The sequence below is a fragment of the Bufo bufo genome, chromosome 7 (genome assembly GCF_905171765.1).
Source record: "Bufo bufo chromosome 7, aBufBuf1.1, whole genome shotgun sequence".
Classification (NCBI taxonomy): Eukaryota; Metazoa; Chordata; class Amphibia; order Anura; family Bufonidae; genus Bufo; species Bufo bufo.
The window spans coordinates 23648681-23663126 of record NC_053395.1 but is presented as its reverse complement, the minus strand read 5'-3'; the positions used below and the strand labels follow the sequence as shown (position 1 = coordinate 23663126).

At 46.6% G+C, this 14446-nt stretch overlaps 1 protein-coding gene across 1 annotated transcript in view; it reads right to left on the bottom strand.

Moving 5' to 3' along the window:
* Positions 1–586: 586 nt before the first annotated feature.
* Positions 587–14446, bottom strand: part of LOC121008281 — a 42061-nt gene continuing 28201 nt past the window's right edge. The window contains exons 16-20 of the mRNA XM_040440727.1: positions 13366–13476; positions 12381–12502; positions 5364–5486; positions 4656–4698; positions 587–3055 (exon numbers count right to left, since the gene is read on the bottom strand). Coding sequence (XP_040296661.1) covers positions 2963–3055; positions 4656–4698; positions 5364–5486; positions 12381–12502; positions 13366–13476 — 492 coding nt within the window. The 3' untranslated portion in view covers positions 587–2962. The remainder of the gene's footprint in view (positions 3056–4655; positions 4699–5363; positions 5487–12380; positions 12503–13365; positions 13477–14446) is intronic.

Below are 14446 nucleotides of genomic sequence, written 5' to 3'. Positions count from 1 at the left end.
ATTGATGTAAGTAAGTAAATGTACACCAGGTGGAGCTATACTATGTAAGTAAAAAAACACCAGGTGGCGCCATACCATGCAAATAAATGCACACCAGATGGCACCATGCTGTTTTAAGGGGCTCTCCGGTGAATTGTATTGATGACCTAATGCAGCTGACCGGTGAGGGTGCTGGGACTCGGACCCCCGCTGATGTGATAATGGATAACCTATCCTGAGGAAAAGTTATAACGTCCTGGATAACCTCCTTAAATAAACACCAGGTGGCGTCATTATATAATAAAATGAACACCAGGTGGCACCATGCTATGTAAGTAAATGAGTAGTAGCGGTACAACCGCCCATGACAGGAATTTTCCTAATTTTATCATTGTCTTACATGCTAAGGTCATGGATACATACGCTTGAGTAAGCAATGGCTGTAAAATGTCCAAGGTGCGACATAAACCGCATGAAGTAAAAGTGGACCATGACCCGAAACTCCGGATAGGAACGCCGAGGCTGCCACCACCCGAAGTGTAATACCGCCGAGACCCAGAACAAAAAAATTCCATCAAAAATGTATCATTAAACTCAACTTTATTTATACAGTTCTAAACCAATACAATCAGGATATATACAATTACAAAGGAAAAACTGATACAAAGGCACGGCCGGTCAGAACTGTAAATAAGGAAGAACAAAAAAAAATAGGGCTCATTCACACGACGCACTCAGTATAACGTGCAGGTCCACGCCTCGCAGCTTGTATTTAATGCCTCATTCACACGTCAGTGTTCGGTCAGTTATTTCCTTCAGTGATTTTGAGCCAAAACCAGGTGCGGCTCTAAACACAGTACAGGTGCAGATGTTTCCCTTACGTCTGTGGAGGCTCCAATCCTAGTTGTGGCTCACAATCACTGATGGAAATCACTGATGTGTAAAAGGAGGCTTTATAATCCAGTCACACCGAGAGCAGCATTTAGAATTTCATACCGACAGGCACCTCACCGTTTCATTTTCTTCTCGACTCGGTATCTAGTTATAAACTCTGATGGACAAGCGTCTGATGTAAATGCCCCAATACAGACACTGGACCAGCAGTGAATGCAGGGTAATAAATACAGAAAAAAAAAATATATAATGCAGCTCTGGATGCGACTACAGTATACGGGATGCAACTCTAGACCTGATTAAATCAATGTGGCTGCACCAGAGAGCAACGTGAACCTACCTCACAGGGTAAGCACAACCTTAGCTGCGCCCGGCCACGACATCTCCATTAGAACCGATAAGGAACATAACGTCCGGTTTTGCGATGGAGGAGGACGGCTGACAGCTCGGAATCGCTCAGTCCTGGCCGCTGTTGGCAGTGTCGGACACTAGGAGGTCTGCACAGATATGTAAGGAAATGGTCTCAGCATATCAGGATGACCCGCGGGACTCCAGCCGTGCTCATTTGGTTCCTCACTTCCAGAAGAGTAAAAATGCAGAATATTCCGACCATGGCGTCCTCCGGGTCTGACTAAGGACCAGGCGGCAGTCATAAAGGAGGCCTCTGACCACAAGTTTGCCTCCACAGAGAGAAGGTGGAATTGCACATTTGAATCCACATAGGCTACATTCACACGACTATGTATGTTGCGGTCCGCAAATCGCAGATCCTGTCCGTGAGTGATCCACTTTTTTTTTTGCAGACCCATTGACTCCAATGGGTCCACAATCTGCATTTTCCAGACCAGAATAAGACATGTTCTATCTTTTGCGGAATAGACAGCACATGGATGACATCAGTGTGCGGTCTACATCCGTAGGTCCATTCCGCAGAGGATAGAACATGTCATATTCTGGTCCGGAAAATGTGGACTGTGAACCCATTGAAGTCAATGGATCTGCAAAAAAAATAAAAAATAACGCAGGTGGCACATGGCCAGTATCCGTATTTTGCAGATTGCCGGTTTGCAGAGCATCAAAAGACATACCATAATCTTGCGTAGTAAGATTTGTAAACTCTGCTGTTAACGTCACGCCTATGGGGGCTGAGAAAATGAACAAGGGGTAGGGGCTAAAATAAATTAAAAAAACTTGCTGGATATTTTAGTGCCAATGTGGTATTGGGAAAGGACCCCATTCACTTGGCAGAAGCCCCTTTAATCAGTGGCTAAGAGGACCTTTTCTTACAATGCTGCACGGTCCTCTGTTACTCACCCTGAGAATGTATGAATCTACTGAGAACTGGACTGTATCCGGCTGTGCTCACAGGGAATACCAAAAGCCACTTACAGTGTATTCAAACATTTCCAGGAGGAACAACAGAGGGGCAGCACAATAAAAAGAGTTCTAATCAAATATGCTGCGGCACTGTTCTTTCATGGGGAAGGCAAGAATTTTTAGACAAAGGAGGATCTCTCACTGGTGCTCTGTAAAGGGGGCCATTATAGTGTATTTCTAATATCAGTGGGCGAAGTTTCCGGACCCCGTGACAACTACTGATACATCTTCTTCAGGCCTCTGACACGGGCAGAACGTGTCGCACATTATTTGCCCAGAATACAGTAAAAATGACAAGTGCTCAATGCTGAAACGGCCTGTGTGATGTGAATGTGTGCCAGCTCCCGCGTCTGCCAGAGACACTCTTAAATAAATGAAGGTTAGTGAGACTTATCGGAATGGTGCGATGATTAATTACTGATCTTAATCCCCGCTGTACAGTTAGGGCCATATTTCTAATAAACTCCGGCCAGCCGCAGACATCCAGCATCCGTAATGATCATCTGTGTCCACTAGATGGCGTCAGCATAAGCAGTGAAAAGATGGGTGGAAGCAAAAAAGACAAGGCGAGAACATCAAGTATAAAAACAACGGCGCCAACCAACAAGAAAAGTGCAAATGTAAAAAAATCCACTATGAAAGTTGCAGTTTTTTTTTTTGGTATTATATTATTCACAGTTTGTTCTACCCCATAGGAGTCTCTCGCAGGGCGTTAGGATCTTGAAGTCAGTCTTCCAATACATGCTGTCAATTTTTGGTGCTCTACAGGACTGAATTTCACCAAAGTATGGGTCAAACGGAGAACCTGCGGGAAGAAGAAAGGCAGTGTATAACAGAGGGAGGAATACCGTAATATGAGGCAATTCTAGAAGTCACCGACTAAAAGGTACATACAACTAGCAGCACCAGATGATCATTTATACACATACATTACTAATCCTGTACTATACTCCAGAGCTGCACTCATACAGCACTTATCCTGAGTTACATCCTGTATTATACTCCAGAGCTGCACTCACTATTCTGCTGGTGCAGTCACTGTGTACATACATTACATATCCTGTACTGATACTCAGTTACATCCTGTATTATACTCCAGAGCTGCAGTCACTATTCTGCTGGTGAAGTCACTGTGTACATACATTACATTACTTATCCTATACTGATCCTGAGTTACATCCTGTATTATACTCCAGAGCTGCACTCACTATTCTGCTGGTGCAGTCACTGTGTACATACATTACATTACTTATCCTATACTGATCCTGAGTTACATCCTGTATTATACTCCAGAGCTGCAGTCACTATTCTGCTGGTGAAGTCACTGTGTACATACATTACATTACTTATCCTGTACTGATCCTGAGTTACATCCTGTATTATACTCCAGAGCTGCAGTCACTATTCTGCTGGTGCAGTCACTGTGTACATACATTACATTACTTATCCTGTACTGATCCTGAGTTACATGCTGTATTATACTCCAGAGCTGCACTCACTATTCTGCTGGTGCAGTCACTGTGTACATACATTACTTATCCTGAGTTACATCCTGTATTATACTCCAGAGCTGCACTCACTATTCTGCTGGTGCAGTCACTGAGACCATACATTACATTACTTATCCTGTACTGATCCTGAGTTACATCCTGTATTATACTCCAGAGCTGCACTCACTATTCTGCTGGTGCAGTCACTGTGTACATACATTACATTACTTATCCTGTACTGATCCTGAGTTACATCCTGTATTATACTCCAGAGCTGCACTCACTATTCTGCTGGTGGAGTCACTGTGTACATACATTACTTATCCTGTACTGATCCTGAGTTACATCCTGTATTATACTCCAGAGCTGCACTCACTATTCTGCTGGTGTAGTCACTGTGTACATACATTACATTACTTATCCTGTACTGATCCTGAGTTACATCCTGTATTATACTCCAGAGCTGCACTCAAAACATTAAAATTATAACTGCCAAATAAGTTTAACCTATACATACAGTATGACATAAGTCCTCTATTTTCAGGAGTTCCCCTTTAGGCTACTTTCACACTTGCGGCAGGACGGATCCGCCAGGCTGGTCACCATGTCGGATCTGTCCTTCCGCTATTTCGCCGGACCGCTGCTCCGTCCCCATTGACTAGCTCTGGCACAGCACGGCGGAAGCCGCCGGACTAAAAAGTCGGACATGCAGGACTTTTTAGTCCGGCGGCTTTCGCCGTGCACCGCCGGAGCTCCGCCCCCGTCCCCATTATAGTCAATGGGGACGGAGCGGCGGTCCGGCGAAATAGCGGAAGGACAGATCCGACATGGTGAACAGCCTGTCGGATCCGTCCTGCCGCAAGTGTGAAAGTACCCTTAGACAGGAGTACACGGCGCCCTCTGTTGTTTACTTACTTTCACCTGCAGGCAGTTGCTGAGGTTTCCTGACCAAGGTAAACTGAAGAAATAATAAAAAATATCTATATTAGTATTCCGCTAAACCTGGTTCATTTTTAAGCCAAGTACCATATTTTCAAATAAATTACATAAAAAAGTGCTTCCAAGCCACAGTCCTATACCACACAGCACATGATCAACTACATGATGTGGGAGTGAAAGGGTAATGTTCAATAAGGCAGCACCTGCGCCCCTCTACTGACAGGGCCAGGCATCACCTGCGCCCCTCTACTGACAGGGCCCGGCATCACCTGCGCCCCTCTACTGACAGGGCCAGGCATCACCTGCACCATAGCTCTGCTGCCTACCCCTCTGCTATGACTTACAAGGCCAGACATCACCTGTGCTATCCATTGCTTCTGCCTCCTAAATTGTACTTCTGTACTTATTAATTCAAAGTTTGGTGCAGGCACAGAACAGTCCTTGGAGAGGGCCGTCTGTGGTCCCTCTGCTCTGTGTTTTGGCTAATAGATGAAAGAACTGCACAGAAGTCCTGCTGCAATCTGCTGTCATGTCGCCAAATTCCTGGTTCAAATGTAAGCTGGAAGAGGACACGCCCGGTGTCATAGACCCCTCTCATCCCACCTATAGCTTGTGATACCGGAGGTGTGTGCCGTCGTCTGCACAGACATCACGTTCTCCATCTACAGCCCGTTTTATACTTACTCTGTGCTGTTCTTTGAGATGACGTCAAGAAAATGAAAGCCGACTGACCGCACGCCTTCATTCGGGTGCAAGAGAAACACGGGCAGAAGCTGCGACACGTAACTGATCCCTCGTCTTTCAAATCTAAGAAAGATTGTAGAGAACGGAGGCAAATGTTTTTTGAACAGTACATTTTTATTGATATTTTATAAAGTATAACAAGGAGTGACAAAGGAATAGGGATAATAAAACTGCACTCCCGGATCCTAAGGGAATTAAGTAATGTCATAGCCAGACCCTTATTTCTGAAATTTGCGGACTCTATACTGACAGGGAATGTCCCACAGGATTGGCGCATGGCAAATGTGGCGCCAATATTCAAAAAGGGTCTAAAAACAGAGCCTGGAAACTATAGGCCGGTAAGTTTAACATCTGTTGTGGGTAAACTGTTTGAAGGTTTTCTGAGAGATGCTATCTTAGAGCATCTCAACGGAAATAAGCAAATAACGCCATATCAGCATGGCTTCGTGAGGGATCGGTCATGTCAAACTAATGTAATCAGTTTCTATGAGGAGGTAAGTTCTAGACTTGACAGCGGCGAATCAATGGATGTCGTATATCTGGACTTCTCCAAAGTATTTTACACTGTACCTCATAAAAGGTTAGTATATAAAATGAGAAAACGTCTGTATGTGGGTAAGTAACTGGCTGAGGGATAGAAAACAGAGGGTGGTTATTAGTGGTACACACTCAGATTGGGTCACTGTCACTAGTGGAGAACCTCAGGGGTCAGTATTGGGCCCTATTCTCTTCAATATATTTATTAATGATCTTGTAGAAGGCTTGCATAGTAAAATATCAATGTTTGCAGATGACATTAAACTGTGTAAAGTAATTAACACGGAAAAGGACAGTATACTGTGTGTGTATATATATATATATATATATATATATATACACATATACATACACACACATATACACACACACACACACTACAGAGGACAGTATACTGCTACAGATGGATCTGGATAGACTGGAGGCTTGGGCAGATAAGTGGCAGATGAGGTTTAACACTGACAAATGTAAGGTTATGCACATGGGAAGGAATAATGCAAGTCACCCGTACATACTAAATGGTAAAACACTCGGTAACACTGACATGGAAAAGGACCTAGGAATTTTAGTGAACTGCAATCTAAGCTGCAGAAACCAGTGTCAGGCAGCTGCTGCCAAGGCCAATAAGATAATAGGTTGCATCAGAAGGAGCATAGATGCCCGTGATAAGAACATAGTCCGACCACTTTACAAATCACTAGTCAGACCACACATGAAGGACTGTGTACAGTTCTGGGCTCCTGTGAACAAGGCAGACATAGCAGAGCTGGAGAGGGTTCAGAGGAGGGCAACTAAAGTAATACCTGGAATGAGGCAACTACAGTACCCTGAAAGATTATCAAAATTAGGGTTATTCACTTAGAAAAAAACCCTGATGAAAACGAGATTTTTGTAAAACTTACCAGTAAAATCTCTTTCTCGCTCTTCATTGGGGGACACAGAGACCGTGGTATAGCTATGTCCTCTAGGAGGCGTTGACACTAGTAAAAGCTGTTAGCCCCTCCCCCGGCAGCTATACCCCCTCCAGCCTGGAGAGAGAGCTTCAGTTTGCGAGAAGCAGTAGGAGAAGTAAACCAACGAAATAACGTGGAACAGCAACAATGCCGAGAACCAAACCAGGTTCTAACCAGCAACAGCCACAACTGTGGCCGAACAACAATACTGGGTGCCATGTCCCCCAATGAAGAGCGAGAAAGAGATTTTACTGGTAAGTTATACAAAAATCTCGTTTTCTCGCCCATATTCATTGGGGGGACACAGGAACCGTGGGACGTCCGAGAGCAGTCCACAGGGAGGGAAAAACCACAGACCCATGGAGCAAGTGCCCCTGCAGGCAACTAAGAACTGCCGCCTGCAAGACCATGCGGCCCAAGGCAGCGCCCGCCGATGCATAAGTATGCACCTGGCAAATTTTTGTGAATGTGCGTAAGGAGGTCAGTAGCCGCCTTGCATAACTGTGTGGCCGAACCTTGAATCCACCAAGCCCAAGAGCACCCACCGCTCTGGTGGAGTCAGCCGAGACACCAAAGGGCGGAACCCTGCCCCGGGTGCAGTATGCTTCAGCAATTGCCACCCTGGAGGCCGCCAATGCCTTGCGAGGACCCTCCGGGATGACAAAAAAGGGGGTTCCGTACGCCGGAAGGAACTGGAGGCTGGCAAATAAATCGTCAGAGCCCTGACAACGTCCAAATGGTCTAACTCCCTTTCCCTAGGGTGTGAAGGGGAGGGACACAGTGATGGAAGGAGAATATCTACATTGAAATGGAAATCAGAGACCACTGTCAGGAGAAAGGAATGAACGGGCCAAGGGACCGCTTATTCCTGTGAAGAACCAGGAAGGTTCTCTGCAAGAGAGCGCCCCAACCCGGACACCCGTCTGATGGGTGTGATAGCCACAAGAAAAAACTACCATCCAGGACCGGAGTCAGAGAGACATCTCCCGCAAGGGTTCAAGGGGGGAATTCCGGAAACGGTAATTGGTCCACCGAAGGCCCTTGAGCCGAAGAGGCTTGTGGGGAGACTGAGAGGCCGTCTGATAAACTACCAAGAAAAAAAACACCTGAATGAGGCATGTCCAACCGCAAGCCAAGGAATCAATACATTGGATAGGTAGAAGTAGAGACGATATGAGAATCACCGGCGGTGAGGAGTTCCGTCAGCGACTGTGTATTGACGGTGTAGCAACGCTGCTCGACGGAAATTTCGACCAGACCAAGAAGAGAGAAAAACTCCTGCCTCGAGGAGGAAGAATATAAGGGGTGTTCTGTTCCAGGAACAAAACTCCAGCAACGGTGGCGAGTCATGACAGCACCCCCGCTCCGCCTGGCGTGGTGAGTCTCTTAGTCTAGCCACGGAAAGTGCAGTGAAAAGGCATGACTACATCGGACTGACGTGGCAGTCAGTAGTCAAGTCTTGAGAGGTAGTTGTAGATACGGGTAGGACACCCAGGACCAACGGGTAGGATTCACCTGTAGAAGGAGAATATGGAAAAACGTCCCAGCCCAACAGTTGGTCCGGAACGAGACTGGAAGAAAAAAAACACAGAACCAATACCCTGCATCAACGTAGATGAGGGGAAGTACTAACGTAGTAGCTACCAAGGTTCCAAGGTTTGCGTAGTGACCGTGAACCCTGAGCCAGAGAAGGAAAAAAAAAATAAAACATGGAAGGAAAAGGGGGCAGGGCGAAGCCCATTCCCCATCTGAGACTGGCACTACACAGAAGTAGCCACTTGATGAGAGTGGCGGCGCCATACTCCGACTAAGGAGGAGGCCATGCAGCGTACGCCACCGAATTCGGCGTTAGAAGAATCCGTCACCTGACGGAGCCGTGCAGGAGGAGCCAGAGTATGTAATGGCTACTCCAGGACCCCCGTACCGTAGGAGCCGCAGCGTGCCCCGCCAGCACAAACTGAGGGGGCAGACTAGAGGAATCCGATAGAAGCCATGGTACCATACTGCCTCAGGAAAGGAGAGCTAACTTTAAACACTCCACCTGGGAAGGGCGTCGAACAGGAACAACCGCCAAGCCAGCGTCGGGGTGGAACCCTTACCTGAGGGGATGCCCCACTGCAGCGACTGCGAACGCTAGTACCAGCGTAAAAACCGCACCAGCGGAGAACACGCTGCAAAGCCAAACCAGAGTGCCGGTACAACCACTTCCCACATCAGGAATGGTGGATAACATATTGGAACAGTAGAGGACCATGGATATAGGGACGCTAGGACACATGAGTGAGGCTGGGCAACCCCCTGAAGAGAGAGGTTGTCATATTTATGCCCCAAACCGGCACTAAAGGAAAAGGACACAACGGGACCGAAATACCATTAGAAGAAGAGTACAGGGCACCAGCGTGTAACGATACTCGTTACGCTCCACTTGTAGAAGAAGCTAAGGCATCTATAGCAGTGGCGTAGTTGAAGTGCAACATCCAAGATGTGTACTCATTCCCCACGGTAGTGGATCACTTGTGTAAGGGGTGCACCCCCCGCTCCTGTCAGGGAAGTTATTAACCCCCTAAGAGCCCTGACAACAGCGGATCACAGATAGGGGAGAGCCTCCTTCGCTCCGTTCCCTGTGTGTCCGCCGGTGCATGTTCCTGGTGTGCAGCGGGGGAGGTCGGGACTATGCATTAGCGCACGGCGGAGCGCAGAGGGACCTGAGTGAGACCGCAATAACAGAGCAGTTGAATGCGCCCGCCCGGCAACAGACGGGGGTTGCACCCTGTGTGTCCGCCGGTTGGGCCGGGCGGACGCCAGTGCGGGCCGGGCAAAGACTATCGCGGCCGGAGCACAGATGCAGTGCCGGCCGAACGTATGCAGTTAACCCCCTCTGGAGCGGCGCAACCGGCGTCCGCTCCCGAAGGGGGTGGCAATGAAGTAGGTGCCGCAATAGTGGACGGTGCCGGCCCTTATCAATCCGACTCCGGAGGGGAGCAGAAGCCGCCTGCGCTCCCCTCTCTGCATGTGCGCTCCGGACGGCGTATTAACCCCCCATGTGCCGATGTCCCTTCTTGGACAACAAGAGGAGTGAAGGGAATGACAAGAGGGGTGCCGATGGCTTGAGGGGAGCTGGTGATGATCTCAGGCAGACAGGGTGGTCCTGGAAATGGTATTCAGTTGAATATTATCACCACCAAGAGTGAGGGAGGGCCAGGAGGTTTAACCCGGTGTCAGCTTCGGAAGGGTAGATGCCGCGTTGTAGGGGAGCGGGAGCTGCGCTCCGCTCCCTGCATGTTAATACGGAAATACGGCAGGTCCTAATTCGCGCCAATAATGCATACAGCACACTATTAACCCCCTATGTCCTCCACTCAATCATCAACCAAACGGCCTCTGCCAGAGGGGAATGCTTCAGGGGTGCTGGAATGGCTGCAGGTGCTGGGCTATGCTGAAGCCCTGTCTGTTCGCAGACTATTGCCACCACGAGGGAGGGGGAGACCAACCCAGAGGGTTAAACATACTCACCTAGTCCAGTGTACTCACCTCTCTTCTCTGCCGCCATCTTCACCCCTCCTCTGGTCCAGCAGGGTCACCCCTTCAGCTACTGGCACCGTAGTGGCAGGAAGCTGGAAAAGGGGGGCTTGGATGGGTGACCCCTTGGCTGGCGGGATGCAGGGGAGCGAGGCTGCCCTGGTCCACCTTGTCTTCTGTGGGGGAGGCAGCAGTGCGGATGACCGGCACTGGCGCAACTCGACCCCGGAGAACAGGGAGACGAGGCGTCCACTGTTTTCCCATCTGAAAAAGGAAAAAAATAAAATAAAATAAAAAATCTTCAGGAGCTTCCCAGCAGAGCAGGGAGGTCTTGCCTCCTATTGACACTAGAAAAAAACTGAAGCTCTCTCTCCAGGCTGGAGGGGGTATCGCTGCCAGGGCAGGAGCTAACAGCTTTTACTAGTGTCAACGCCTCCTAGAGGACATAGCTATACCCACGCTCTCTGTGTCCTCAATGAATATGGGCGAGAAAGGGCGATTTAATGTATATATATTAGATGTCAGTACAGAAATCTTTCCTATTATCTTTTTATCCCCAGCACTGTGACTGTGACGAGGTGACATCCTCTGCGTCTGGAGGAAAGAAGGTTTGTACACAAACATAGAAGAGGATTCTTTACGGTAAGAGCAGTGAGACTATGGAGCTCTCTGCCTGAGGAGGTGGTGATGGTGAGTTCAGGAGGGGCCTGGATGTGTTTCTGGAGTGTAATAATATTACAGGCTATAGCTACTAGAGAGGGGTCGTTGGTCCAGGGAGTTATTCTGATGCCTGATTGGAGTCGGGAAGCACCCTATAAGATGCACCTTTTCCTCCAAAAGTGGGTTGAAAATGTCAGGGAGTCTTTTTGGGGGCGAATACTAATGAGCGCTTCCATTATGGTAGCACTCATTAGTACAGTAGGACTGGGGAGTGGTGAATACAGCACTTCTTGTGCTGGCTCTACTCACTGCCTCCTGGTCCTTTTTTTCTGCCAGTGCTGCACACTGTACTGTGACCTGTGCGCAGAGTGAGGACGCAGGCACGCTCGGTGACCTCACACTGTGCGACGTTGGGTCACAGCTAGAGATGAGCGAATTTCCGCTTATGAAATTCGTTCACACTTCGTTTGTTGGTTAAAGGTGAACTGCGTTGTCCTCTCCTGCATAACGGAAACGGGACGGATCCGTTTTGCAGCCCATAGACTTCTATTATGACAGAATGAATAACGGAATGCCCATAAAGGCATTACGTTATAGAATTGCGTTATGGCCCGTGGCAACGGAATCCATAACGCAATTCACCTTTAACCAACAAACGAAGTGTGAACGAATTTCAAAATATGAAATTCGCTCACCTCTAGTCACAGCACAACCTGGTAGAAAGAGCGATGGATCTTTGGAATGGCGGCACAGTCCACAGCAGGAGAGGAGAGTTGGTTTATTTTTATTTTTTTTTCTGAGGTCTAATTAAGGCTACTTTCACACTAGCGTTTTTTGCGGATCCATCCCCATTGACTTACAATGTGTGCTCCGCACCACATCACGGACAGAAAAAGCTGCGTTATTCTGTCCGCGATGGGAGCACAACCAAACGGAACGGAATGCATTTTAGTGCATTCCATTTCGTTCAGTTTTGTCCCCATTGACAATGAATGGGCACAAAACTAAAGAGTTTCCTTCCGCTATTGAGATCCTATGACGGATCTCAATAGCGGAATTGAAAACGCTAGTGTGAAAGTAGCCTAACATTGGGGGTCTAATCTGAGGTATAATTAACATTGGGGGTCTAAGCTGAGGTCTAATTAAAACAGAGTCTGATGAAAAATATTTTCTTATTATTTTCCTCCTCTAATATATGGTATATGTCACTCATGTAAGATTCATCATGGGCTTCTGACTGCCACCGTTACATAAAACTTTATATAAAAAATAATGAACTGGGACTTACAATTGTAATACACTTTGCTCATCTTCCAACAAATCCTTCTTGGCACTGGATATAAATTGAAAAAGCATCTCCGGCATAGGACTGATCCACTCAAGGAGTAGTGACAGGGCCCAGTGGTTCGGCTGAAGCAGCAAATACACCAAACATAGTTAAAGGCGTTGTCCCACGAAAAATATTCCACAGTTTTTGAACCAGCACCTGGATCTGAATACTTTTGTAAATGCAAGTTGTTAAAAATGTATACTAGCCACCCAGTTATTTTATGAAATGTACCCGTATAGCGCCACCTGCAGTTTTTTTTTTGTTTCTTTGTCCTGCTCACTGAGAAGGCCGCACATGCTCAGTTTTATCCTTCAGCTGCCTCCTGAGCTGTGATAGGGAGAGCGTGGACACGCCCCTTAGCTGCATCAGAAGAGACACGCCTCCTTGAGCTGTCAACTTGATATAAATCTAGCAGATCAATGAATGAGGAGCTCTCTGGATCCATGGGAGGTCCAGGGCTGGTTCTAGCTTTGTTAGAAGGAGATTGTCATGTCCTGTATGATGTCTGATTTTCAGTTTTTACATTAGTCATGGGATAACCCCTTAATAAAAAAAAATAAAAAAAAAGCACAAACTCCAAAAACATCGTCTGCATTTCTATTCTGTGACTTCTGTGACTTTCTAATATTTGATGAAAGTAAAGGTGCAATAGCTGTCGGCCGCACGCTCTGACTACCCGCCTCCCCCCATACACTCTTGGTTCGGCTAAGTGTGCATGTATTTTCAATGGGTAGAAAGCAGTGTTGAAATTCAACATGCTCGATCTCTCTCTCCCCCGACATCTGGAGATCTCCATATATACTGGATTTTCAGCCTGCAATACTGGAATGTGTATGAGTGGTTCTGCGGTTGGTCATGGCTTGGACCTGCACACGGATCACCTCAGTTTTCCTGTACTGGCACACAGAGTTTGTGTGATACTCTGATGTCATACGGTACTTACCCCAAATGCTGTAATAAGCTCCAACATGCCTCTCAGAGGGGGATTCGTGGCCATCATAAAACGGATAACAGCTTGCACGATGAGGATCATCTCTGCAGAGCCACAATACGCCTGAAACAACAATGCATTTCATTTGGCATAAATGTGGGGTGGAACTAGGGTTGCACCGGGTATCGAAATATCGATACTTTTGTACCAGTATCTATTCGATATCGGGATTTGCATTTTACCGATACTAGGCCGCGCTACCGCACAGTCTAGTATCAGAGAACATGGAGCGCGCTACTCCATGAGGTCACAGAGAGGCACAGAGCATTATCAGTCATGTTAATGCTCCGTGTCTCTGCTGTCCAGAACTGGGCTTGGCTCGCTTTCACGCAGCGGATTCCACGCACGGCATCCGCTCGTGTGAAAGAGCCCTAAGAGGGGAAAGAGTTATTAAATAAAAAAAGTTTAAAAAAATAAAAAATAAAAAAACACACCCAAAAAGTATAAATCACACCCTTTTCCAATTTTACATAAAACATATATAAACAATAAACATTACATATTGCCACGTCTGAAAAGTCCAAATTATTTAAATATATATAAAAAAAAATAATATCCTATGCTGTGAACGCCGCAACAGAAAAAAAAAAAAAAATGAAAACTGCGCGATTCCCCATTTTTTTTTAGTCACCTTGTCCCCCCCAAAAAATAGGATAGGACTGTTCGATTATGGGCCGGATGTTCCATAAAATGCAGAATGCACGTGGCTTTATTGGCGTTTTATTTTTTCGTGTGGTATCGAATGGTATCGTTTAAGTTCTAGATCCCTGCAACCACCACTAGAGGGAGCTTATGAGCCTCTAAAAGAAAGCAACCCATATCTCTAATCCTAAATATCCACTTTAAAATTTTAGATTTGGAAGCCAAAGGGATATTTTAAAGGGAACCTGTCACCTATTTTTAACCTTTGTAATCATTATAACCATACATTTTGTTATATTTATTAACATTTCTCACCCTCAGTAAATTAGCTTTTTTTTTTATCTTTTAATTGTAATTTTCAATTATAGTACAAATAAATAAAAAGGTAAAA